Source organism: Chaetodon trifascialis, chromosome 21 (genome assembly GCF_039877785.1).
Source record: "Chaetodon trifascialis isolate fChaTrf1 chromosome 21, fChaTrf1.hap1, whole genome shotgun sequence".
Classification (NCBI taxonomy): Eukaryota; Metazoa; Chordata; class Actinopteri; order Chaetodontiformes; family Chaetodontidae; genus Chaetodon; species Chaetodon trifascialis.
In genome coordinates this window covers 6595176-6622740 of record NC_092076.1, presented here as the reverse complement: position 1 = coordinate 6622740, position 27565 = coordinate 6595176, and the positions used below count along the sequence as shown (strand labels likewise).

Here is a 27565-nt window from a genome sequence, read left to right as displayed (position 1 = left end):
ATGCCTCACGTCCGCATGTAGAGACACAAACCCACGTGTTTCCACCGCAGCACACACACACACACACAGTCATGCCCGGGAATTAATTAGAAAATGCACACACACACACTGCATTAAAGTGTGGATGAGAGGGGAAAACAGTCATAAATGTAATACATAATGCATTACAAATTCTCTTTTTGCATGCAGCTTTACTGTAATTTGTAGAGGCGGGCATCTATTTATATTTATCATCTTGCCAATACTCTGCCTAAAGATCAATCCTGGGGCTTTGCAGCACTCCTCCCTTTGACAGCTAAATATGGTAAAAGGTTTTGACCTGGCCGGGCTGCAAAGCGGTGACGCAGCTCCTTTGTTCCAGATTCTTTCAACGCTCCTCTCCTCTCTGTCAAAGTACGTTAGTGTGTCTTTGCACGATATCGGCAAAACAATCAATTGGGTTTTCAGGATTCCGCCAGTGCTCTGAAATGTCACCATGTGGGAAAGAGGCTCTGAATAGATATTAATCAGAGGTCAGGAGACGTGTCACGCTCAGCCCTCAAACGCTCATCTTTTTACTCCTCTGCAATGTCGTGCCAAGGTGTCGCATCATCAGCGTGTTACGAGGAGGAGACAGAGGTGCCACCGTCTCTGCGCCGCCCCATCCGTCACTCAGTGTGATCGTCCCGATGTCTGACAGGCGTCCCTCTCGGCGCGAGTCACCTGCAGCGCCACCAGCTGGAGGAAGAAAAGCGTTATTGACACCTCTGACACCTCTTGACTTTAATCGCCCCTCAAAGTGCTGTCGGATATTTGATTTAAAAGGAAACCGACACTCGCTCTGCTCTCCTCGCTCGGCTTAGGAGAGCAACTTTTGAGATCGCCTTTGCTTCTTTGGGCTCACATCGATTAAACAAATGTTTATTCGGACGTTGGTTTAATTCAAACTCTGTTATCGCTGCGTCATTGTGCTGCAGATGCATCAGGATTAGAGTTTTGGAACCACACACACGCTTGCTCGCTCTAGAATCTCCTAAAAAGAGGCTGTTCAGATTTAGTTAGCTAGCTTTTGCACAAGGTTGCGGATGCTTCCAGTCTTCCTTTTTGCTAAATTTCCCAGCAGTCCGAGGTGATCTGTAGGCACCGTTTGACATTTTTAATCTTAATTAATGCTTAAGCATGTTATAGAACAGCGGGGAGCACAGCAGTCGGTATAGATTTATCTGTCGACTCTGTGCTTTGCGTTAGCCGATTAGCTGCACACCCTCATGGCTTAGCTGAGGGCAGACACTGTGAGGGTTTGGCACCGCTTCAAAACAGAACCACAATATTGCAGCTCAGTGCAGTTATTCCCCACGGCGAGCCAGCAGCGGAAACACATCTGACTGCTTCTCAGCATGCAGCGGTGCGGCTAAAGCGTGCTGCATCAGGCCGGTGGGAGCAGGGTGAAACTGGCCACAAGTAGCTCTCCCAGGACTGTTGTGTCCTCTATATTCTTGATCTTAAAAACAATTTCAGGCTTGCTCTCTTTTCTCATCACGTGTCCAGACGGTTTTCTAAGCGCTAAATCCATTACTTTTGTTTCATGTGATCGGTTTCTCTTTCTGCCTCTCTGCCCGCTGATTCCACTCGTGTTAGTCTCTCCATCATTCACTGTCTGTCTTTTCCACTTCATTGTTTGTCCTCTCTGCAACCTGGGCCCGTGCTGCGTGTGGAGAGATGTCCCCGAGCTGCCGCTCGGTTCATGACCTAGACATGGCAGAGCTGGTCAGCTTATAAGCCCTCATTCAGAAAAGTCAGGACGGGAGCGATCCGTCCGGCTTCTTGGGCAAATCTTTGTTTTATATATAAGGACCCTCAACACAGAGAGGCGACCTCAAAGGACGGGCACCGACAAAGACTGTCCGATCAAATGCTTTGTCTTCTGCGTGTTCAAATGCATACACGGAGCAGAGGACAGACCGTAGCCAGACGACTGTTTGTTGCAAACTTGCATGTGTGGAAGAGGCTCATTAGTGTGCATTTGTATTCCAAAAACATCATAGGAAGACAAAACGGACTTCAATGCTGATTCCAAAAACAGTCGGGACGCAGTGCAAAACATAAATAAAACAGAATGTGATCATTTGCTGATTCTTTTCGACGTGCCTTCAATTGAAAACAGTGCAAAGTCAGTATATTTAATGTTTAACTCATCCGCTTCCTTGATTTTTGTAAATATCTGCTTACGCTCCAAAAGCACCTGTTTGGATCATTCCACAGGTAAAAAGGTTGATTGGTAACAGGTGATAGCATCATGATTGGGTGTGAAAGGGGCGTCCTGGAAAGGCTCAGTCGTTCACAAGCGAGGATGGAGCGAGGTTCACCACTTTGTGAACACATGATCGGATAAATGTTACTACACGGACTCTGGTTTTCACACAGCGTCACCGCTTTGGAGCCCCGGAATCTGTTTAAATCTTCTCATTATATGCTTGTGTGACAGGTGTCATTCAGGCATAAATGAGAGAGACTCGAGGAAAATCTGTCCAACATTAATTTCGCTCTCTGATGGGAGACAAAAGGAAACACGTGCTGCATGTTGTCTTTACCTCCGTCACTGCACATGAGGACCTCCATCGGAGCAGAGCAGCACTCAGAGGGCTTATGAAATACATTTTTAGCTCTGTGACACCTGGAATTAAAGAAACAGGATCAGATTTAAACAGCAGCCGCTTCGTGTTGCATCTCACCTTCTTACTTCACATCCGCCGTGTCGCAGACGTCCGCCGGAAACTGAGGAAGCAGCCTGTTTCTTAGCATCCATATTTCATTATTTTATAAGCAACATTGACTCTGACTTTGGTTCTGGAAGCCGCGGCACAGCTGAAACGTGACACAGCCGTTCATCTATCCGGTGTTACATTGCATCCAGTTAAAATTTGTATTTCTGTTGCATTCATTAACTAAATAAATCACTTGAGCCCAAATCATTTTATCCTCCAAAGCTGCTTTAACATTCGTTCCTGTTTGTGTTTCAGGTACCAGGACATGAGAAGACAAATTGGCTTTGAAATCAGGGATATGTGGTACAATCTAGGTAATTTAACCAGCTCCTTGTGTCAGTATCGTTCACGCTCGCTTGTAATCAGATACTTTTTTCTTCTGAAGGAATTCACTGATGATCAATCACACAAACTGCGCGGTGGAACGCCAGCAAATTGACACGTGTTCCAAGTGTTGTTTTCTCAATTTATGCTTATGATTATCTTCCAGCTAAGTGCTCTCGCGCTCATTACGAGTCAACCCAACAAAGAACAGCAGCTAAATATAGACAATCATGTGTTAATTAGCTTTATGTCGTGCGATCAGAGAGGCTCAACAGTCAGGTCTCGGTGGAATGGGATTGGAGTTCAGGGACTGGGGTCTTAGATTTGGCCACCTGTGCCTCCTGTAAAGTCTTCCATTGTAATCTACACCATCTGATCCCTTAATTAAAGCTTTCCACCAGATTAGATTGACTCATTCACTGGGTTTTTAATGAGCCCCTTGCTATTTTTTACCTGAGGTGTTTGAAGTTATTTACTGCACGTCTGTCACAGAATATTCCAACGAGAGGAGGCTTTTTTTTTTTGTTTGCAACAGCTGCTTTTAAATTTGCAGCAACAATTATCCGAGTTCGATAAGGATCAACATGTTGCACTTGTTTAGTCCAAACTGAAGCCTGCAGATGAGTTGTGTTGCATTCTGTGCCTGTTTTTACACATTTACATGTCATTTTTTTCTTCTCTTAAGGCCCCCACAAGATAAAATTCATTCCGGAGATGGTGGGTCCGATCCTGGAGATGACGCTAGTCCCCGAGATCGAGTTGCGAAAGGCCACCATCGCCATCTTCTTCGACATGATGCAGTGCGAGTTCCACTTCACGTGCAGCTTCCAGCGGGTGCGTCCTCTGAAATATGACAACACAAACAGGATGTAGCAAACAGAAAAAAAGGCTTGATGAGACGTGGTGGGTGCTGGTGTGAGGAGCAAACACTGCCGGGGGATCGTCTGCGTAAGAAAAAGTTTCACAGCCACGAGCTCAGTTGTAATTCTGCAAATCTCATTTTGTTGTGTCGCGATTATCAACAGCCACGGTAAGTGGAACTTAATGTTCTGCCCCATTACAGTGCAGAATTAAGCCTTTCTGCAAGAGGAAATCCGTTTGGCTCCAGCTGTTCTGCCGTAAGATGTCTCAGGCAGTTTTCAGCTTTGTGACGTTCATGTGGGCTCCCAAAGCGCGCGACGCTTATTGTGCTTGGATCAAACTGTAAAGCAGCACAAAGGCTTCCACGTGTCTCGGCTGGCCCTTGTAGTCCTGTGAAGACAGCAACGTCTGTCTCTCAAGGGAAAAGCGCTGCTAATTAAGTCAATGTGTCACTCTGACTCGTTGAAGGTGAATGCCACTTTCTTATTCTTTCCCTTCAGTGAAATGTGATCAATTTCACTTTGGCCTGACCCCTTTTAATGCTGTAAGCCGGTAATATTCCCTTTACTGCGTCTCTTTCTCCATGTGTGTTGTAAATCCTTGGCTTAGCAGAGAGCAGCATTTATATCTTTTCCTACTTGGCTGCTTTCTCCTCTCCTGTTCTGCGTTCGCGCGTGGACAGCGCACGAGCAAATCAGCGAAAATGGCTTCGTTGCCGCACGATAAAACCTGTTTGTTATACAGCTGCTGCGTGCAAACACGGGAGAAATAAGGCCCATGCATCACTCACTATGTTTACACACCAAGCACACTCATTTTCCACTATTACTCCAAATATGACAGAGTTCCTAATTTCATACGGATCATATAAACAGCATATTCCCAATTATTCTGAATGTTGCGTTTTCCGATTAAGACATGTGGGATATGCCGATGGTATTCGGGTTTTATGTCCACGCTCATTTGGAAAATGGGCCTCAGCCTGGGTTTTTACAGCAGTTTGTCACACTTGCATTGTGCATTGCTTAGCCAGCAGTTGGCAACGTGCCTGCACCAAAGAAAAGCCCACATTTCCAGTCAGAAAGGAGGAACACACCTACTTTTAAACATTATGAAAGACTTGGGTGTCAGCAGGTTTTCGGAAATGTGCAAGTATCCCAAGGCCGACCTTTTCAAGAAAGAGGCTGAACGGGTGAAAGGGGGTTAATTGGACGATGCTCGGCTGCATGAAAGCAGGAATATTAGTGGAATATTCATTTTTGTTTGCCATATAAACAGCTTAGTGGGAATACTGTCTTTTTTGGAATAAGGGTGAAAATCAGTTTGTGCATGTAAATGAAGTCACTGCGCGAAGCTACAGCCACAACAGAGCAAAAGGAAAGCCGATGTGACGATGCAGCCTTGTACACGTAAAGAAAAGCTTTCTCGCGATCAGCTGGGCTGCAAGCGAGGGACGATTAAAGTCAGAGCACAGAGCCCCCTCAGCCGAGCCTTGATGCAGAGAGAGAGCGGGAGTGAGACAGGGAGATGGCGTTAATGAATTGAAAAATTAGCCACACTGATTATTTACGCCTGCTCTGTCTAATTGCAGTTTGAGAACGAGATCATCACCAAGCTGGATCACGAGGTGGAGGGGGGCCGCGGAGACGAGCAGTACAAAGTTCTCTTTCAGAAAATGTAAGTGCTGATTAATGGGCAGGATTACGCCTGAGCCTCTCACAAGTTAGATAATGCTAATTGCAACATAGCACTCCTCAAAATAATCACAGTGCGCTGATGATCACACGACTTCTCATCACAGCTTGCCTCTGTGATATTTGCTTTCAGCGCAGTTGGATGCTAACTCTGCTTTAATGGGCGAAAGAACACTTCCTCGAGTCCTTAGTGGCAAAAGTCTGACATTTTAAACCACAGAAGAAGCTCTTATACATGCTTCACATTTGTTTTCCTCTCTGCCTCTGGCCTCTCTTCTCTCCATCGCCACATGTGCACACAAAAACCCCCCCCTCCCTGCACGCCTCCTCTTTGTGCCAACACACACCAGTTTACTGGAGCACTGCAGGAAGCACAAGTACTTGGCCAAGACGGGCGAGAACTTCGTCACCCTGGTGGTCCGTCTGCTGGAGAGGTTGCTGGACTACAGGACCATCATGCACGACGAGAACAAGGAAAACCGCATGAGCTGCACCGTCAACGTGCTCGTAAGATGGTTTCTTTTCCTCAGTTCCCGAATGCACACGAGCCCAGAAACGGTGGAATTTAGCCTTATTAGCCGTATGAACAGTCAGAATCAGGCCTCATTAGCCATATAAACACAGCCCACAAACACCAGCAGCCGCCTCCACATGTCAGAGTGCATTAAGACGTTATCGCCGAGCAGCTCACCTGAAACGTCTCTCCTCCGTGATGTGACATTTCATCTGGGAGCACCGAAATGTCAGTTTTGTCTCACGTGACGACTGGCATTGAACTGCAGGCCTCTGGCCTACATTCAGCATTTATCTGAGTCATGTTCGAGTTTTTCAGCTTCAGCCAAGAGAGCAGCGTGACTGCTCCACCGCTGCGATTCTGATGTCAGCCAACGTACTTTTCTTTAGTATACACTCTCTGCGTCTCGCCTGCTGCAAGCCAGACCCTGAATTTACTCGTATTTTTAGGAAATTAATTTGTCACACTGCCAAAGTATTTTTTCTTTTAAAGGTATTCAGGAATAATCCCCAGTCCAGAGAGTTGTGCAGTGTAAGCGTGATGCGCTGAATCTGTGTAAACAGTATAATGTCGTTGTTTTTACTAGAAATCTGTGAACCCTTTTAAACCCCTTTTAATGGTCTGTCTCTTTCCTTTCCTGCAGAACTTTTACAAGGAGATAGACAGAGAGGAGATGTACATCAGGTAAGACACAGTCTTATCCGGAGTTCGTTTGATCCTCCTCTGAGGCACATGACATACGTTACTGCTGTGACATTCAGCTGAGCTCAGTTTTAACCTGCCAAAGACTCAGTGCGGTACGTTTTTGGCTCTTGTCCTCCCAGCTGCATGTCCCCAGAGATCCCGAATGAAATGTTAGATTTTGTTAAATTACATTTCCATTTCCACAATCTCACCAATCAGAGTTTTCCATCTGTCTGTCGAGCGTTATTCGAGGTAAAAGGGGCTGTCAAGACGCATCAGTCTGGCGGAGTTAACTTTCTGTCTGTCGCTAAAGTGCGAGAGGCCCACACAGGCGTAACCCATAAATCACTGCTATTTCCTCCCAGGTACCTGTACAAGCTCTGTGACCTCCACAAAGAGTGCGACAACTACACTGAGGCTGCCTACACTCTGCTGCTACACGCCAAACTGCTCAAGGTAAACAGATAGCGATAAATGAATGTGGAAGTACACTCTGAAAGACCTCAAACAGCGTAGATCGCAGAGCTCAAATACACTGTAAAGCTATTGTCAGGCAGATGACATTTAACCTCGGGCATTAAACAAGGTGTGCAGGACTTAGAGAGATAGGGCCGCATCCCTTTAAACCCACCACGGCATGAGACGGCTGCTAAGAGGCCAGGATTGCTTAGCAGCATCTTTTTCGCCGGTGTAGTCGATGCAAATCGCGGCTATTATCTGATCTCCCCTGAACAAAAGCAAAGACATAGTTTAAAGCAGAGCGAAGAGCAGCAACAGCCACCTGAGGTGGCTGGTGATAACGGTGTACTTTTACTGTCGTCTCTGTGAGCTGGAAATGAATAATCCTCTGCTGGAAATCACGTGGTTCAGCACAAGGCAGCTGCGGTTTCAGGTGGAAAAGAGGCCGGTTTCCGTCGCATCTTTAGCGCTCCCATGTCTTTAATTATACACATAAATAATTACAAGCTATCCTGAAGCATTTCTTTAACCTTTTTGTTTGTGTAACGCTGCTCTGTGCCTCCAAAGTTTTCATCCTCGCCCAAAATACACGCCATGCACGCACAAAGCACTGCAGTGTCTATTCCCAGTCGAGGTTTGGAACACCCTGAATGTGGAGGTTGCTCCTCTCTGCGTTTTATCCAAATTTATTTGCATAAATAGCTGGCTGCCTCAGCCTCCGTGCAGGTCCCGACAGGGGAGAGCGGGCTGCGACTGACTCACAGTTAACAGCCGCGGCAGCTTTCGCAGGAGTTGCTTGTGTTGTTGTTATTTTAATTCCGCTCGTCTCCCGGCGGCTGTGGCATTCCTGAGCGCACCTTCAGAGAGGGATTCACTATTGTATCGTGGAAATTGGTTAATTTTGTTCCACCTGAGTCTGGATCAATCCTTTCTTCTCCAATAAGCTCTGCAACGTATTCTTTGAAGTCACTGCCGTCCTTTTGTGCTCACACAAAGGCAAGTGTAAACAAGCTTGAAGGGGGATGAATGATGTCGGCCTGCGACTGACGATTGCTTTCCTTTTTGCATTAATCTGCCACGATTCATTGATTAATTGTTGTAGTGTATAAAGTGTGACACAAAATAGTGAAAAATCACATTTACCCCAAAGCCCCAAGTGACGTCTTCAAATTGCTTCTTTTGTCCAGCCAACCGTCCAAAACACAAATGACGAAGAACATTAAAGAAGCTGGAAACAGCAAATGATTGACATTTTTAACGATTTAGACGATTAAATCAATTAGCCAAATCCGTCAATTTCCTTTCCACTAACAATTAACTGACTAATCGTTGCAGCTCTGGAATGATGATTGTTAATTTCTGCAACCGCCAGAAGTTACAGAGTAAAACAGGCTCCTGTGATAATAATTCAGTGAAGTACCTGCAGCAGTATAATAATGCTTTGTGTACTGTCAGACGTATCAGCGCTTCAGTTCTGTCGATGCAGGCTCGCCGACCATCCGTGAATAAACAGGGGTCCTTTTCACCATGTAAATGCTGCGCTTCAGCTGTAAATGAATCAATAACCTGATCCAGAGCCTCGCAGCATCCATCCTCGTGCCATGACCACGTGCGCAGCGATTACTTTCCCCTCCACCAGCAGCGCAGTGAATGCAAATGCCCCGGCTTTGCTGTTCAAACACGGCCCTCACTCAAACCTTGGTCAGATTAAGCCTTCGTGTTACTTGCAACACTACAGAATTAAAACGTGTATAAATTAGTCGAGAACAATCGAATCAGCCCCAGAAGGACGCACGGGATTATGCTTCCGAGGCCAATCGGATTGTCCATCTCCCTGTTAGCCGAGCTGCTCTGGCCTGTCAGAAACCTCATTATCCTCCATGTTGGGTGAAGGAGAGGCATGATGGAGTACACGGTCGGTTCCTTTTTTCCCCGCTCTTCCCTGCCTGCCTTTGTTTGCACCGGTCTGGCTTCCAGCGGGCTCGAGCAGGCATTAGCCACAGCGAGCTAAGCGCCGATGCTCCCTCCGAGCCATTCAATATGTATCGACGCCTGTTTCATTGCCCGTGCCTCAAGTTCTCATCTTTCCCTGCCAGAGTGCTGGGCAGCTTTAAAAAGAATTACACATCAATCTCACCCCATTTGCATTGGCTATAACTCAGTGATTGATTTCTTGTCACCTGTTCCCCTTTTGCTCTGCGTTGTATTGCCTGGTGTTGACCCCGCTGCTGACTCGTCCTCTGTAGTGGTCCGACGAGCCGTGCGCAGCCCACCTGACCCAGAGAGACGGCTACCAGGCCACCACCCAAGGACAGCTTAAAGACCAGCTCTACCAGCAGATTATCAATTACTTCGACAAGGGCAAGGTAAGACACACGTTCTGGCACGCACACGCAGAAGATTGGTCATAATCATGATGAATCCTGCTATTTTTAGACGCTGTCATCTCTGTTAAATACCTCCTCTGGCCGGTTGCGAAGAAGAATGGAAGTTTTATGTTCTGCAGAACGGGGATTGTAAATAATCCCCCTCTTTTATTTTATGGAGAACATCAGACCACGCAGGCATTAATGTGGCTCCTTTGTGATGTCCCCCTTCCTTCCATTAAACCCTTTCTCCTGCTCTTCCCACCGTCCTGTCCTGTCGTCTGATGCCGCTGTACTGTGACGTGCAGAGCAGGCTCACGTGGACCTCATGCATGCTCCAGTTGTGTAGACCTAGTTGCTGTTCTATTCTTCTACACTCAGATTTTGTTCCAGAGGAGAAAAATGTTTTTCAGCCTGTAAGCTAACGTCTGGAATGGGTGTGCAGGACTGCAGCCAGAGCTTCTCAGAGATGATGTCCCAAGGCTTTGCATGTGTCATCAGTGCTGGGGTGCAGCCACCGCTCTTGCTTCTCTAGCCAACTGTCACTCAGCAGGATGTGGGTAGAGAGACAAACAAATTGGAAAAACAATCGCACACAAACACACCAGGAAGTGTTGCAGCGGCTGCAAGAATACATCAACGCCCAAGAGAGGAGGGTATCAACTGAGGGCATTTTCAAAGCGTGTCATCGGAGTCATCCAGAAAGCAGTCCCAGATGGTGTCGCCGCCGCCGCTCTCGCTGATGGCGGGCCGGTCTGAGTGGCAGTCTGGACTTGGTCCACCTCCATCATGGCCCCGATCTGCTCAGCCCAATCGAGTCTGTCAGGGAGCCACTTAGGCGCCTTTCAACATGCTCAAGTGGCTCCCGCCTATGTATCCATGACACCACTCGACTGCGATCGATGAGTCTCGGGGGGGGGGGGGTATGCATGATAAATTTGCTTTTCCCAAGAGGGCGGCATCTGAGATTTAGTGAAGAATAAAACAAAAGAATATCGACATGATAAGAGGAAGTTTTTTATTTTTGAATCTCATTACCTGGGAGAGATGCTTTGTTTTATTCAGCTGGCTGAACACTTTGTATCAGCTTGAATCTTGATAATTAATTCATTTCCTAAGCGTCTCTGTTTGTGTGCCCAATAGATGTGGGAGGAGGCCATCATTTTGGGGAAGGAATTGGCTGAGCAGTACGAGAATGAAATGTTTGACTTTGAGCAGCTCAGTGCGTCTTTGGTAAGTCATTTTATATTCACGCTTCATGTTTTCAGTGTATTAATCTGAAATGATATGTTGAGAGCAAATGAGAGATAAAGAAGACTGTGGTGTGTGTTCAGTTTATTTGTTTAACCAGGAAAGCCTCATTGAGATTAAAATCAGATATATACAAAGCTTTTTGAAGAGCGTTCTGGCCCAAATCTGCAGGAACAACATAAAAGAGATGACGCAAAACATGTCACAAGATCAGAATTGAGCATTTGAAGAACTCCCCACAAATGATCGCACAGAAGAATAAATGTTTGCATCTCCCAACAGCGGAAGCAAGCCCAGTTCTATGAGAACATCGTGAAGGTCATCCGGCCCAAACCAGACTACTTCGCCGTCGGCTATTACGGCATGGGGTTCCCCTCCTTCCTACGCGTGAGTACTCGCATCGACATACATCCCCCGCACGTCAAAACAGACGATCAATAGGTTTACCAGCGCTCGCTTCGCTCTCAGCCCGAGCCGGCGGTACGTATGTGTTTCGCACACGCCTCGCTCCCACGGGTTCGGGCTGTTTTGGCGAGACTCGCTTGTTCAACATCCCACCTGGTCCGACTTTCACCGGCTGACTCACCGAGGAGAAAACAAACTGTGAATCACAGCAGCTGCTCTGTGTGTGGGCTATGGAGTAGATCTGGGATAATGTGCTGGACTGATGCCCTTCAGTGTGGCAGAGTGGCTCTCAGGGGAAAAGTTGTGAATTAAAGTCTTCCTCCTCCTCTTCCTCCTCCTGTCTCATTCATGCTCTGTCTCTCCTGTGGCCTTCCTCCTTTCTTATTTGCTTCTTTGCAGCTTTCACTACAAGTCGCTCTGTCTGCAGGTCAGCCGGTCCGTCCTAAAACGTCCCCCAGAATCCGTTTATGTCTAGCTACAATAACTGCTGATCCCAGACGAATGACCACAAGAAACCACTCAATCTAGTTTGTCCGATCGAAAGGCTGATCACGCAGCCGCAAGCGCTGCCTTTAATTCCATCACCTGAGCTTCAGCTGAACACCCTTTTCTCCACGCCGCGAGCGTGGTCTGCATCGCAAGGCGTCCCATCGCCGCCTGCACAACAGAGCCATGCAGCCGGTACACAGTGAGAGGAAGTGATACGGTCACATAGTAAATTGCTTTTGGTGGCTGCTGAGTCATGGGCCGTAATCCCAAAACATTCAGACTCTGAATGTTCTTGCAAGTGGTGGCAGCGCGGAGTGGCAGCCATCCATTAGTCGGCCATTGATCATGGTGAATACTTGATGAAACTGAATGAACACGGAGCATTCTCAGCCGCTAAACCTGAACTGATCTGCACCCCCCCTCCTCCTAAATGCCCCGGCTGCCTTTGTGCTTATCATAAATTCAGCATAACAGCCGTTTGATATCTCCTCACCGGCCTTATTCGGTGCTACTGTGTGCACATCTTTTGCTCTCTGCCTGCGAAGGGCGTCCATGCATCCAGCAGAAAATGAAACTGATGAGCTGTTGGTGTGAAGAACGTGGACGGCGCTGACGCAGGACTATATGTTTGCCTTTAATATATTCCCCGTTACAGCTGTTTTCAGGCTGTCATCTCATGCTGCTGGAGGTGCTGGAGGAGCCATTTTCAGCACACTGAAAGGCCCAAAAGTCCTCACAGGATAAGATAATATGAAAGTCCAGTTTCGGGAACAGCGATCTCCAGATCACACCCTTTTCATTCCATTATGAAAAACAGCCGTTTCACGAGGGTCTTTTGCCACTCTCCATCTCCCGGTGCCCCTCCTAACTCCTTTCATCTAGCAGGGCAGAAACTCCATTACAGACAGGGCAAGCTGTACTGGCCTAATCTAACTGGCTATTTAAACAGCCTTTGAGGACAGCTTTGAGCCCTCCTTTCTCCTCTCCTCTTTATTCTTTTGACTTTACCTGAAATAACAGGGCGTGAGAACGCCAGGCTGCCTTTTACCAATAGGAATCTGCACTTAATTTTCCCTTTTATTGTCATTTTTTTATGCTACATTAGAGACAGGGGAGTGCACAAGCTGGTCTTAAATACTCAGGCCAGTACAAATCAGCCTTGATTGCGACCCAGTTTTATTTTCCAGCAGCAGCCAAACAGATGTAAAGCATTTTGTCCTTATTTTGTCCTGCAATCAGTCTTCTGATTTTGTCCCCCTCTTGACGTATTTCATAACAGCGCTGAGAGACGTCTGTGACGAGTTTTCAAGTGTGGGTAACTTATTAAGATAAATATACTTCGGAGGGTTTTTGTTTCACACCCCGTGGTGCCGTTTGCGTGGCAGCATCGCAGTGTCCTCGGGGAAAAGTCAATTATGTGAGAAAATCAATACTCTGATAAAGGCATTTTGGGCCCACCCCCCTTAAGAATTGATTTTATGCACGAGTGCTTAATTCAGCTGCTTATGATTTATTGGTTGTTAACGTGGTTCGACGCTGGGGTGCTTGCTAATTGTAAAACGCTCTCGATCATGTCATTTGTTTAGATGTGCAGATGCAACCAAGCCATTGAGCCCACTCACCTTCTTCTTCATGTGTCTCTGTGTAAAAGCCAGGTGCTTGATATACAGGCACAGAATATTTATCCTGTCATTATTACAACCTTGACAGTCACAATGCCTTGTCAAGAGAAGAAGAAGACTTCAAGCTTGTGTTGTATTTATTTGCTCTGTAAAAAAATCCTGACTTCCTTTCAGCTTTCAGGCGCATTCAAGGTATTCTCCGAATTTCAAAGACAGATTTCCTCTACAGTTGTTTCTCTCACTTTACATCCAGCCGGCGTATTTCTCCTCCTCTCCCTTCTCGTCCTATCAATCCTAAACTTTACTTAATCCCTGTATTGAGTTTCCTGTGAGCGCTCGGCTTAAAGAGCGGCTGAGGGTGTGCGAAAGTTTGTTTGAAATATGAATCCTAACCCGCCACGTTCGGAGACACTCGGATATGAGCTGTCATGTTCGATCATTCAAAATGTTCCTCAGACCAGACCCCCGAGCGCACTCGGGGAGATGAAGGAATGTTTCTGGCTCATGCATTTTTAGGAGCACTCTGTGCACTCTTGTCATATAACTGTTTTTTCTTTTTTTTTTTGCAATAAAACAAGATTACCTTTTTATTGGCCTCTGTGCTAAAGCTGCAGAAGGCAAATTGAACACCGACGAGGTGAAACTGTCTGCCGCCGCCTCGTGTCGCTCCGCTAAACGGCGCATCAGATGGGCTCGACCTGGAACATCAGGCTTGTTAGTAACTAGTGAACCAGCGGCTGTTCTGCTCGCCTAGTTATGTCTGACTTGCTGTGATTGGCTAGTTACGTTCAACCTGGGTCCAGTTTTTCTTTAAAAAAACTAAATACAAAGAGGCGAGTGCTCACTTTTTTAAAGGACCCCTTCAGTTAAATATTGCAATGGTCAGAATTAGTTCTTAATATCATCTACTGCAGCTTAAAAGCTCATCTGATTCTGCAGTTTGAAAAGGACACCGACGTCTCATTTTCCCCTTTGTCCTTTTCCTCATATGTTACAAAGCTTCCAGTCTTGCTAAAGCATGTCCAAAGAGCTTTGAACCTCCTGTATGTATCTCATATGATAACTCTGCAGCCGTATGAACTGTTGCTGCTTTGTCTCCTGACTGTATGAAATTGCCCTTTTACCCTCCAGCCATGAAAGAAAATACCATTTTAGAATGAATTATTATCTCAGTGATGATGATTTTCTTTGCCAGCACTAGCCAGTGTAGGTTTGAGGCCAATGAAAAGGAGAAATGTGGCATTTAGATTTCTGTATACACGACCAGAATGCTCAAAAGCATAATGGGAATATCCTGTCCCCTTATGAACCGCCATGAAATATGCAGTAATGGAAAAGAAGTAGATGTCCTTGGTCAGATTTGAATGATTTAGAGAAAATTTCCGAAGCCGGTCTCGCAGGTTGTTCACCGTCTGAAAATTGCAGCAGCTTTAGCGGGCTGTCCTGCGGTTGGAAGGGATGACTCTGGAAATCAGTGTGCTTTTGTCAACTCATCTGTCAAAGCAAATTTGAAAACGGCCCCGGGCATATTTCATGGCTGCAATTTTTTTAATTAATTGGGGAGTTGAGATGTGTGCCGTGCATGAGCGCAGGGCGAGCTGTGTGTGAGCTGCTGTGCGGCGACGGCGTAGGAAAGAAAGGAGGAAATGGAAAAATGGCGAGGCTGTTCACTGGAGTTTCAAGCTGTGTTTATAGTCTAATGTCCGCGTTAAGCAGCTAGCCCACCGTGAGGCCCACTGATGGTTTCCAGAGGAGGTCAAGCTGCTAACACGTGAACAGGTGCCCGCCCTCAGGTGCTGAGGTCTTACCAGGTGGATTTGAAATGAGCAAGACGTCTGAACCACCGCAGTGGCTTGAAGGCAACTTCATCAGTCGCTGTAGTTTGCAGCAGGTTGTCAAAGAGCCCCCTGGCAGAGCGGTGGAAGCCATTTTCAGTCTGTCAGTTGGCTAAAACAGAAGGCCTCCCCAAGCAAGCTGTGCTGAACTCAGCTGGGATTGGCTAATCGCTGAATCAGCGCCAAGAACTTTCTGTCACCCTCATTTCAATGTGTTCAATATGGAGGTTATGATAATGTGTTTTAACCCAGTCACAGCACCGGACCAGGCAGATTTACAGATCAAAGCCGCTCTCGTCCATGTAACTTTCCCTTAATGTCACAGTTTGTCTTTGTCCCACGTCTGTCCTTACAGCCATCACTGGATGTATTTTAGCTACTGGATCTAATCGTCTTGTGAAATGGTCTATGAAGTCGGCGCTGCCATAGTCATAAAATAGGGACAGTGTAACTAATGTCCACATAATGTGTGCAAACTAGCGCCTGCCTGCATGATTGTGTCTGTCCAAGGCGTCACCGTCTTTCTTTGCTGTCCTCCAGAACAAAATGTTCATCTACCGCGGGAAGGAGTACGAGCGCAGGGAGGATTTTGAAGCGCGTCTTCTCACGCAGTTTCCCAACGCGGAGAAGATGAAGACGACCACGCCGCCCAGCGAGGACACAAAGTCTTCCTCCGGACAGTGTATCCTCAGCAGCCAGTCATTTGTTTTTGCTGCAGAGCGGAAAATGTTTAGTCAGTTTCTGCCTTTTAGAATAATCAAATTTCATGGAAATGTGTTTGTTATGCTCCACGAAGGGACGATGCTTCCTTATGGAGCGCTATGAATGTCATTAATAATCCATCTGCATTACAATGTGCTCAGCATATATGTAAAATCCTATTCAAAGTCATGAAATTCATGTCAAATGCAATCAACTGCCTTTCATTGTTACCTAAGACAAACTGCTTCACATGTAAGAAACTAAAACTTCAACAACTTAGTTTTTAATTGCTGAAAATCATTTATTTGAGTAATAGAATTTTGTGAAGCGATTGCACACTAAGATTGGATTTTACAATGTGATTGAACTGATTGCAGATTAGCGACAGTGCTGAACTGTCACCAGGTCCTAATTCACTCTGTTTCTTTGGAGTTCAGCCGTTTCGTGTATTTCCTTGACGTTTCCCGCTGAAGACATCCAGTGTTTCACGGTGAAGCCCATCCTGGACCTGCCTGCCAAGTTCCAAAATAAGCCCGTCTCTGAACAAATAGTGAGGTGAGCAGGATGTCCCCGCTCCACACACACACACACGCACACACACACACATGCACACACTCATTTCTTTACAATTACAGAGTGTGTTACTCAAAGTCACACAGCATGCATTTCAATCCAACAAGCCCAATTTGCTTTCCCCAGTCACTCAAGAACAAATTAAAGAGCTGGTGATGACATGCAAAAAAAAAGAAGTGCATTAGCATCTTTTTAAGAGTGCGGCGCGCCGAGGGTGAAAGCGATTCAATCCTGATGTAAATGTGTGTCTGTGCAGAACAAACAGCGGTTGACCTTCTTGTCGTTCGCATGGATATTAAGTTGAACCAGCCATCTGCTATTAGTCGCTGTGCCAAGTACAACATTGTTTCCCTGACATCATTAATACCTTTGTGTCGCGCACCGGGGGCCCCGGCAAACACGGGGGCCCCCTCACGATCCCGCTTGTTTGCCTGATCTGTATGCCAGCCGTCACCCGCTGCATCGCTCAGCTGTGCAAACTCACTTTGATATGCCACCCACTGCATCAATGGACATAATTAAAAGAAGACATTTACTTGGAAAACCTTTAGGCAAATATACCTGCGCACTGATCTTATCGCAAGCCTGCACCGCCGGTCACATCCGCCGACGGCAGCCTGTTTGTTTGTCTGCAAACTGTGTCTGATTGGAATATGCAACTCTGTTAATAGCCTAGATTAGACAGCCGTGTTCAGAGAGGGATGGAGGGCTGTTCCACACCAGCTGTCTGTCCGTCTCTCTGTCTCTGCCAGCTCTGCCCTCTCTGGTTCTCTCTCCAGCGCTCGCTGTGCTTTTTCCAGGTTCTATCTCTCTGTTCCTATCTCTCTTTTCTCTCATTTACTCTCTCATTCGCCGCGAAAGATCAACGGTGCATAGCAATGAGACTGAGCTCTTTGAGCCAAAGGGGGTCGCGAGCAGCGGGCGGAGCGCCCACCCTGCCTTCTGACCTTGCTTTGTCCGGACCATGCTGCTGCATCATCTGTAGCTCGCCAGCTAATGACAAGTAAAAGGCTTAATTGGTGTCGCGCAGCAGATTCAAAGCCACTTTATTAATCTGTTTATTAGATCGGGAGCTCAGAGGCTCCGTTTTTTTTAGGTTAATGCGTCGTATTCTCAGCTAATTTGGGAATGGGCCTCATCATGTTCATTAAATACTGCGTCACCCTTGTGACCAAGCACATCTGATTGCCGGTGTAATATAAATGGCTCAAGCGCCAGTTAGGCCTGAGCCCAGCGTGTCAAGTGTCACAAAAGCTTCGTGTGGTCTGGTCATTAGCGAAACACTGACAGTCCCCGAGTAGAAACATTTCAAAAGTTGTAGCGTCCCATCTGCACACACTCACTGCTGCTGGTGCAAACATAAAAGGGCAGCGGTTTTTGGAACGGCACTCATTCCTTTCATATTTTATTCATAATTGCTTGCTAATAAAGGCAAAGCGTGCTCTTCGTACCATATGGTGTGATTTTAGGAACGGGAAATGCAATATGCTGTGTGAGTATAATAGATCTGTTTTCTGTCGGCAGGAGAGCCAGATAGAAAGGTGGAAAGAGAGCGAGTGATGCGTCCGTGTTGGGGAGCATGTATGTGCCCAGACAGCTGCTCCCGCCGTGTAACGCCATCGTTTTCCTAGTGTGAAAAGTCTATTAACCTGATTTGGCAAAGTTCAGCCCTGCTACCCCCGCGCCTCTGTCACGTGTGCTCCAGCTTCTCTACATGTCTGACATGCCGGACTCACTCCAGGGTCTGCCAGCGACGCCTGTGCCCCAGAAATGAATTTATTTACCGTGTAGATAAGGTCGTACCTGCAGGGGGCCTGTCCTGTGTTTGACCTCAAGCAAAGCAATCAACCTTTGCATCAAGCTGTAGATTGCCGGTAACAGTTTTAATTTACGCAGGTGCTGATTTTCTCCCTCCCCAGCTTCTACACAGTCAATGAAGTCCATAAATTCCAGTATTCCAAGCCAGTGAGGAAGGGCGAGAAGGACCCCGACAACGAGTTCGCGGTAATTGCCTTTTTCTCCCCCCTATCATCACTTAGCTTGTCCATTTTACTTTCATTTTAAAGGTCTTGTGTATTATTTTATAACATTAAAAGACACAAACAAAGTTTTCATGCTATTATAAATAAAACATCAAGTGAGACAGTGTGGATTTCTAAAGATAACATGAAGACTGCTTGGCATTGAACTGTAATACGGAACATTTGAGCTTCTGCCGGGCCTGCATGTATGCAAACATTGTCAGGGCTAACAGGAGGTTTTAGAGACGGGTACCAGGCTGCAGTGAGCCACCTGTTTCTGTTTGCCAAAGTTACTGAATTTGAATTATTTCTGCTTGGAGTGATAATTTACAGGCTGTGTTTTGGTTTGACAAACGATGCCTGGAATGGGTCAACATATATTACAAAACAAGGATTCTCTTAAATGGCTCTTGTTAGTCTCTCACCCACACACGCTCACAGATTAAACACACACACACACAGAGTTATTATGGCAGCCATATTCTGCAACTACTAGGCCATTAACTGGGAGGTTTCCCCTCAATCACCTTTTAATTTCTGCTTATTGTTAGTGAGTAAAGATGTTGTTGCTGTCATAGTAAGCTAACTCTAACCCTTAATAACCCTAACCCCCAGAATAAGGCATTAATCAATGCTTTATAATGACTCAGAAAGAGCAAAAATGCTAATATGCATGCTAATAAGCACATGAATATACACACATTTGTGTATATAGATATATACATACCTGTGTGTGCGCACAGGGGAATATGTACATACATTTCCCTCAATAACCTATATAGACATATATCTGTGTGTGTGTGTGTGTGTGTGTGTGTGTGTGTGTGTGTGTGTGTGTGTGTGTGTGTGCGGATTGCTGTAGGAACAAGCGACTCTACTCACGGGACAAAAAACTGCACAGACAGAAGAATGATCAAATAGTTTGTCAGCCTTCTCCGAGGCTGAAAAGGACTTTTCATTTTTGTCTCTTCTGACGAGGCCTCTGCTCGTTTGTCTCGGCACCGCTACAGCTGTTTTGTAATTTATTATGGGATGCTGCCGGATTATTGTTCAAGGTTTATCCTGCACGCGTATTTTTAGTTTTCTTCGGCGGAGTGAAATCAATAGCATAGCACAACTCTCATTTTCATAAGCAAAAGATTTCACAGCACGGAAGAGGGATACAAAGGTTTATTTTTATTTTTAAGCACGGGAAACGTGGCTGCCAAAAGGAAGATCCAGGCTAAGTAAGATTGCTGACAGTGATCCAGATCTGGCTGTCTAGTGCAACTATTACTGTCGAGCCCTGTTTTTAGCACATCTAATGAATTATGTTTTGTGCACACTTAATATCCAGGTTGCAAATGACAGGGGCGACAAATTAAACCCATTCACAATTTCTTCCCCCTGTTTACTGTGGCATCACTTCAGCAGAGCGGGATGATGCATTTAACTCATCTCAGACTTCCTCTATTATGTGAGACTGATTTCTCTCCGTCCTGACACAGAGCTGATGGATGCCCATTGCTAGACACATTGTATAAACATGTCGATATACACACATCTGTGTAATTTTCATCCCTCCAACATGAGTGCTAAATGCGCTCAGCAGCTGGCTTTTTACTTTAATCGTTCAAATTGGGGTGTTTTTGTTTTTTTCTGGCGCACTCAGGAAAACGTTTAATTGTCGAAACCGTGCTGCAAAGGAAGTCATCATCTCCTGCGGCGTATGTTTTTCTTCTTCAGATTTAAAATCGTTATTTGAGCCTCGTGACGTATCCGAGGAAATTCCATCGTATTTGGAATCCCTTCCCATCAGCTCACAGCCGCTGCTTCTTACTCTCATTCACGCGACGGCACTCTTCGAGCTTGTTTCAGTGTGCTTTGGCACAGCAGGCCTGTGTGTTTCCAGCGCCTCGTCATGCCAGCTGATTTAGCGTCTTTGCCGCTCTCTCAACAGAACATGTGGATCGAGAGGACCACGTACACGACGGCCTACAAACTTCCTGGCATCCTGCGCTGGTTTGAAGTCAAGTCAGTCTCCACGGTGAGTATGAAGGGCCTGTGTGCCAGCAAGGCCTCCTAATCAGATGAGGATCTGCAGCCTTGCTCAGAAGTAATCGATATGATTTGTCCACTTAAGCTGTATAGACAGGCGCGTGGACGCTGGCGTGCAACTCCCCAGACTGACGACAGGGCACGTTCGCTCTCGGCCAGAGGGCCTGCATTGATTCACTGAGCGCTCCTTAAAGCCTGTTTCCACTGAAAATAGCTACACAGCACAAATACAACAGAGCTCCCTCACTGTTGATTTTCCTGTAATAGAATTACCTGGATTGCTGTATTGAAACCCTGCTGATGACAGGACGGTCGGACTGTGACAAACCGATTTTAGCGATAAGTGTTGAGCTTCCATCCAACCGCAGCCACATTAAAAATGCAGTGTTTAAGCTCTTGTTTCGACTGATTTAAATGCTGATCCGGTGTCCCCATTTCTGGCTTGGATGTTGGATGATCTTTTTAATTTGTCATCAGTTTGCCCAAAAACAAACGCACTGCTTGGCGTAATTAGTTTGCGTACGCAGTCCAAAATCAGTGGCGTGGCGCAGGTATGCAGCTTATTTTTCAATCAACATTGCATATGCCTACTTAAATCCCCTCTGATGAGCATGAGCAGCTGTGTTCTGCAGGATTTTTTTTTCCTAGGATGGCGAAGGCACCATGAAGAAAGCAAACCCTTAGTGAGATGAAATCTCTGAGTTCAAGGCAATAATATGTTTGAGTTTTTTTCGTCTGACAGGATCTTGTACCCACCCTACTCTGCCTCTGATTGGCTAATACTCATCGCCTTCATTGGTTGGGTTGGTTAGATTTAGGCATGAAAAGTGATGATTGGTTAGGGTAACCCCTAAATTCTGCTGCAGCGCTTTTCAGAAACGTCCCACAAGTGACTGCCGATTGCAGTTTACCTGCCCTTTTGGTTTACCTCAACAAAATACAGCCTTTGGAATATTTAATTTATGAAATTAATAGGAAAGATGAGGCAAAATGCTCCTCTTTATTTGAAACTTTGCATCCATAACCTTAAAAACAGCACCACATGACACCCACACAGCCAGGCAGCTTGGCCATTCAGCTCTCCACAATGGTCCTTCAGGTCGCTGCATCCTTAGCACAATCATTCCACTACAAAGATCGGATCCCGCATTGTACTCTCGAGTCAATGTAGTGAAGTGTTATTCTCCATTGCCACACTAATTCAAAGCAGAAGCCTCTTCCTTCAGGCGAGGTTGGAACATACTGTCAGGAGCAGCTTGCCCTCCAGATGAGCCAGGGAGAGGCCAGGTCCCCGAGGTCAGACTCTCTATTTAAAGCTTAATGACTGGGCTGAGATTCACCAAGCTAAAGCCATCCATCTGACAATTCTTTTTACCAAGCTGGCCTCAGACATACCGGCACAGATTGGAGATTTGTCTCCCTGGCACAACATCTTTATTTTCTTTGGCCGGGGTCTGAATCTGACATTTACTCAACAGTCCACTCTTGTTCCTACTAAATTCTTACTAGCAGGCTTGGAGGAGGTGATATTGTTCTCATCTAAAGTAATGAGATTGCCCACATGTGGAGCACTTGCTTTCACACTGTAGAGAAATTAATGACAGCATTTCCATGTATTTTATTCACCGTTTCTTGGGAATGCCAATCGCATTTTGTCAACATGGGAAGTGAAATTCCCTACACCAACACTCTATCCATCTTCATTTGACACTTGCAGGCTCATGTATGGGCACAGTAAAAAATGATTCATCGCTTCTCTATCCTACATGATGTATCTGTCTAGTTAAGGGTTGCTAAGCCCATCTTCTAATAACCTATCCCCGGTCTCTGAGCACAATGTGTTTCCACTTGGCAATGGTGCTGTATGTGTCAATATCTGATGCCACCTTCGCTTGCAGGAGGAGATCAGTCCACTGGAGAACGCCATGGAAACCATGCAGCTGACCAATGAGAAGATCAGCAGCATGGTGCAGAGACACCTCAACGATCCCAACCTTCCCATCAATCCCCTCTCCATGCTGCTGAATGGGATTGTGGACCCAGCTGTCATGGGAGGTTTTACCAACTATGAGAAGGTACTGAGGTCAACATGACAAAAGTTGTATTACCTTTCAAATCTCCATTTTTATCTTGACTTTACTTTAAAGACACGCTGCAATGGAGAGTAAAATCAGCAGTCAACACCGTGGCTGAACTTTCTAGGACTGTAGTGGACCAATGACAGCCTCAGAAACATTCAGACAGCCAGAGTTTCATACGTCACATACCCAAGGAGCCAATCCCGTCAACTTGCATCATCTTGCAACATCAGTTACCGTATTGTTTCTAACACTGTACACAGCGATACATAAATCCATTAGCACTCTGATACATCGACTCGTAGGCGACCCTGTACGGGTCTGTTTCTGGTTCAAACACGTATGGCTGATTTACTCCTGTATTACCTCTTGCCCTTGCGTAGCATATAGTAGCTAGCAAAACAGAAAACAAGCAGAGGTTTGAGTGTTTGACGAGCAGAGTGGAAGGTGAGCAGTGGAGGGGCGGGTGGAGATAGAGGCGAAGGCTATTTGCATATTCATTCATATATCGATGCATACTCAATGAGGCATAGGTGTCGAGTTACATCTAAGCCGTTTTAAGGCATGAACTGATTTTTTTCATGGAAAAAAACTTCAAAATGTGTGATTTTGCTGAACAGAGATGAACTTTTAGGGGTTTAATCAGTGTAAGAAGAGGAACTTTAACAGAAGCCTTAAAGGCAGTGGCTGGAAAGTAACCAAGTACATTTACCCAATTACTGCACTTGAGTACAATTGAGAGGTACTTTTACTTTTCTTGTGTATTTCTGTTGCATGATACTTTATACTTATATACTGTATTTTTACTTCACTACATCGCATTAAACTTTTAAATAAAAACATACAATACTGCTAATTGCTACACAGTGCCATAGATTAAACCAGTCACTCCCAACCTTTGTGGTCTGCGAAGCTCTTAGAGAAATAAAACAACGTCTGGGCCCCTCGTCATGTTTCAGATGTTATGAGTTCCACCAAAAAGAGATTTCCCCCAAAAGTTCCTCATATAACTGTTCAGGTCAGATTATCCAATAATTGTAAGAGTTTGACATAGAGTTAAAGTTAGATTAGAAGATCAATACCACTCTCATGTCCGTCCACTGTATCTGAAGCTGTGAAGCTGCCTCTCAACATCATCAGTTTCATGAGTTTGTTTGATGTGACCCGGAAAGGCTCGACTCAATCTTCCTGTTTCTCATCGCGTTTCTGGTCTTCTCGCCGGTTGGTGAGCTGCACGCTCCATTCGCCGGAACACAATAGCAGCTCATGTGGAAAAGGAAATTCTTTTTGCCGCATGTCGGATGATAAAAAAAAATGATAGCCTGTTGGTTTCCCAGCATATATCATGACCTGGAATAGATTCATATTGGTCTTGTGTATGAGTCGAGGAGGAGTGATGTGAATTCTTTGCCCTCGGGTCACTCCTTCATCTCGGTGAAATACTGCAGGCGGTGGAGGAGAGGCGGTTGTCTTGACTACATTTCTCTCATCCTAACAGCCCTTCACTATGCTTTTCCCCCTTGAATCGTCAGTTTTTTCTCTCCCCTGTTTCAGATTCAGATTGCTCCTTCTGTATTCCCTCTACACTTACTCCTTCTCTTCCTCCCAGCATGCTCACTCCAGTGTCTGTTCTCCCTCCTCGCCAGGCCTTCTTCAACGATAAGTACATGCAGGAACACCCAGAGGACCTGGAGAAGATAGAGAAGCTGAAGGACCTAATCGCCTGGCAGGTGAGAATGAAGTTCAGAATGCATGTGCCAAAGATGTCAGGCGTCCAGGAAAGATGTCGTGACCTGCTTATCAAATCAAATCAAACTTTATTTATATCACTTTTCATACACGATAAAATGCAACACAAAGTGCTTCACAACAGTTAAAAACATTATAAAAGAAAACTTAAAAACAGAGAAAACCCGCCCCTCCCACTCTCCGTGTGTACATATGCACACCCACGACTACACTCAGGCACACACGCACACACACACACACACACACACACACACACACACACACACACACACACACACACACACGCACACACTGTAGTGAGACATGGCAAGGCACTGAGGATCGGGGAAAATGCCACTTTTGGGGCCGTCCACACCTGGGCCCCCCTGACTCCGACAGACAGGTGGACCCCCACACCAAGGTGGGGAGCCAGGACCAGCGCCCCCAGCAGTAGACCAGACACAACTCTCAGTGTGGAGGACCCCCCTGAGGAAACAGGAAACACTGCAGTTAAAAGTAAAAGGCATTATATAAGATAAGTAAAATAAATTAGACAGTTACAGGAAGAAAAATACATAAGATAATAAATAAAGTAGATTAAATAGGATAAAATACTACAGAATAAAAGGCATCAACATAAGATAAATGATAAGAACGTAAGAGAATTGAAAGGTCAGTTAAAAGCCTGATTAAAAAGGTGTCTTTAACCTTCTTTTAAAAATATCAACAGCATGAAATCATGAAAGCCCATTTGCTTTAAAAGATGACATCTTTCAACCTCTTCCATGATATTTCTTCGGCCTTGAAGGCATGAGAGGCATGAAAATATCATGCCGCTTGGGTCTAATTGAGCTTTCTTAATTAAGGTTATTCACTTTTCCTTTAAGGTGCTGAACACATAGTGGCCTTATGTGTTAGTTACATTATTGGAACCAGAAATCTGGGAGCCGTGCACCACCCGATAAGGGCACCACGCAGCATGTTTTCCCATCTGAACGTCCTTCATATTTCTATATTATGTCATCGGTATCTGAGACGCCATCCCGCCACTAAAGCCGCTCACTCTGAAAGGTTCCAGCTGAAAGTACAATATCACTTGAAGAACTTGCGAGCGCGCTGCCAAGAGCGTCCAGTGACAGTAAGTGAAGCGAGCAAGGGGAAAAGTGTGTTAAAGAGTTCAGTGGAGATAATAGCGAGGCAGAGTGCTGAAGCAAACACTTCTCGAGCCGGGGAGGACGCTCCGCTGTGCGAGGAGACAGCGAGACATCAGCGCTGGCAGTTTTTTTTTTTTGTGGGAACTCTGCTCCCTCGCCGAGCCTGAAGGAAGTGCACACGCAGCAAAGAGCCGCACGCACGCACAGTGTCGGGGAACACGTGCGGATCTTTAGCGGCTCATCTTTGATTTATAAACTCTGGCTATCTGCTTTCTAGAGGAATAACAAAAACTTACCCCCTTTTGTGAGCTTCGAAAGCCGCGCTGTAGGTTCTGTTTGGCTTCTTTTAGCGCTCGCTCGCTCTCTCTCTCGGCGCTTTAGCTCTGAAGGGTCACTTTAATACTCGGGAAGTCATGGTTTCCTGCTTCAGGAATTGAGCGCAGATGCAAGAAGTTTCCGTGCCTGCTTCCTATCGCTAGCTGAAAGGAAAAAAGGGAAGTTAATTGAATTTGCACTAGTTGTTCTCCTCTCCGTCGTTGTAAAATAGGTCAACTTTGTGCTCTGCATCTCTGGTGGAACTCCTCCGAATCTGAAAAGTTAGTGTCTTTTGTGTTTGTGAAACCTTTTGTCTTTATAAGGCACGATGCTTCACACGGGAATGTGCCTCCGTGTCTTATTGGCTTCAAGCCCGATGTCATTCCTGTTGCTGCGTAGAAGTGATTTTCTTTTTTTCATAATCGCTGTTTTCCATATTAGCTGCTACTCCAGGTTTTCCGCCATGTTCAAATTGAGTGAATGTGGGGAAACGGAGGATCTCACTGACTGAAGCAGAAGTTGACAAAGCAGGTGAGGGTAAGCTAAAAATAAACGTGTCGCTTCTTCATTACTCCTGGAAAGAAGTGGAAATCACAAATACATTAAATCTGACAAGCTTGGAGTATGCAGCTGGATTTTTACCTTTAGCACCTATCAGTTATTTTTATATCCATCTCCAGGCAAAGCACCAAACAGTAATGTCGCTTTGTTTCAAAGCTTTGTGCTGCCTCCAGCGTCTCAGCATCAGCTTGAGATTCCAGCTGGGCTAAAGTAGTGTTAGAAAACATGCTGCAGTTTTGAAATGATCCACCACCCACAATCCACAGCGCTAATTAGCGGGAGCTCCTGTACACCCCAGTCACAGCGTCTCTTTTAACATGTCCTTCACATCATGCTAACTAAGCGTTTGAAATCACAAATCTCCCATAAGCGCGGAAAGACAAAGCGGTTCGGTGTGATCATCGCAGCCGCACGACGCGGAGAAAGCACAGACGCGTTTGCCGAGCCCACGCCAAACACACAGGGAACTTTTAAAGAGATGACTAAGGCTGAGTTGTTGATTTGAAATGGTAACAGCTGTCTCCTTGCCAGAGCCGGCATGCTTGTTTATCTGGCGTCTAGAATCTGTCTAAATGAGACAAATGAAGGCGAGCCTGCTCCAGTGAACAAACTAAACGGTTCGAAATGAGCCAGTGTGCGCTGTTATTCTGAAATTTCCATTGTCCTCGTCTCGCAATTAGAGAGGAAATGAGCAACTGGAAATCAGGAAATTAGGTATTGTAAAAAGCTCCCCGGCAAATACAAAGTAGGTGTTTTCTGTGATGTTTCTGGTTATAATTAGCAAATGCTCTAGACAGATGCCTGAATTAGTACCTCAAGCTTCTCACTGCTGTGTGAGGCTCTATTAAAGGGTAGCTGGGTGATTAATACGTTGAATCACAGACCCAAGGGGGCCATTTTCACCAGTGCATCAGCAGCATACAAACAGAATGTTTTAGAGCGTCCTTCATGTTGTCTTTTAAGTTTTTTTTGACTTGTGCTTTTGGTCCCTTCATCTCACATATAGCGCAGCCTGTCTGCCTATTAGTCTGTCTGACTCACCGCCGGCCGTGTGCGTCTCTGAGACCTTCGTGACCCTCATGAAAGGTCTTAATATGTCATCGTAGCCTTAATAGCAGGCGTCTTAAAGGCAATGTGGCTATCCCAGC

At 45.8% G+C, this 27565-nt stretch overlaps 1 protein-coding gene across 2 annotated transcripts in view; it reads left to right on the top strand.

The window, feature by feature from the left end:
- dock1 (dedicator of cytokinesis 1) overlaps window positions 1-27565 on the top strand; it is a 180790-nt gene that overhangs the window by 139616 nt on the left and 13609 nt on the right. For both annotated transcript variants that reach the window (XM_070990099.1, XM_070990098.1), the window contains exons 32-46: window positions 3000-3058; window positions 3754-3902; window positions 5521-5606; window positions 5974-6130; window positions 6781-6821; window positions 7187-7277; window positions 9527-9646; window positions 10790-10879; window positions 11180-11284; window positions 15789-15930; window positions 16424-16505; window positions 18443-18527; window positions 20484-20570; window positions 22480-22656; window positions 24306-24389. In XM_070990099.1, coding sequence (XP_070846200.1) covers window positions 3000-3058; window positions 3754-3902; window positions 5521-5606; window positions 5974-6130; window positions 6781-6821; window positions 7187-7277; window positions 9527-9646; window positions 10790-10879; window positions 11180-11284; window positions 15789-15930; window positions 16424-16505; window positions 18443-18527; window positions 20484-20570; window positions 22480-22656; window positions 24306-24389 — 1555 coding nt within the window. The remainder of the gene's footprint in view (window positions 1-2999; window positions 3059-3753; window positions 3903-5520; window positions 5607-5973; window positions 6131-6780; window positions 6822-7186; window positions 7278-9526; window positions 9647-10789; window positions 10880-11179; window positions 11285-15788; window positions 15931-16423; window positions 16506-18442; window positions 18528-20483; window positions 20571-22479; window positions 22657-24305; window positions 24390-27565) is intronic.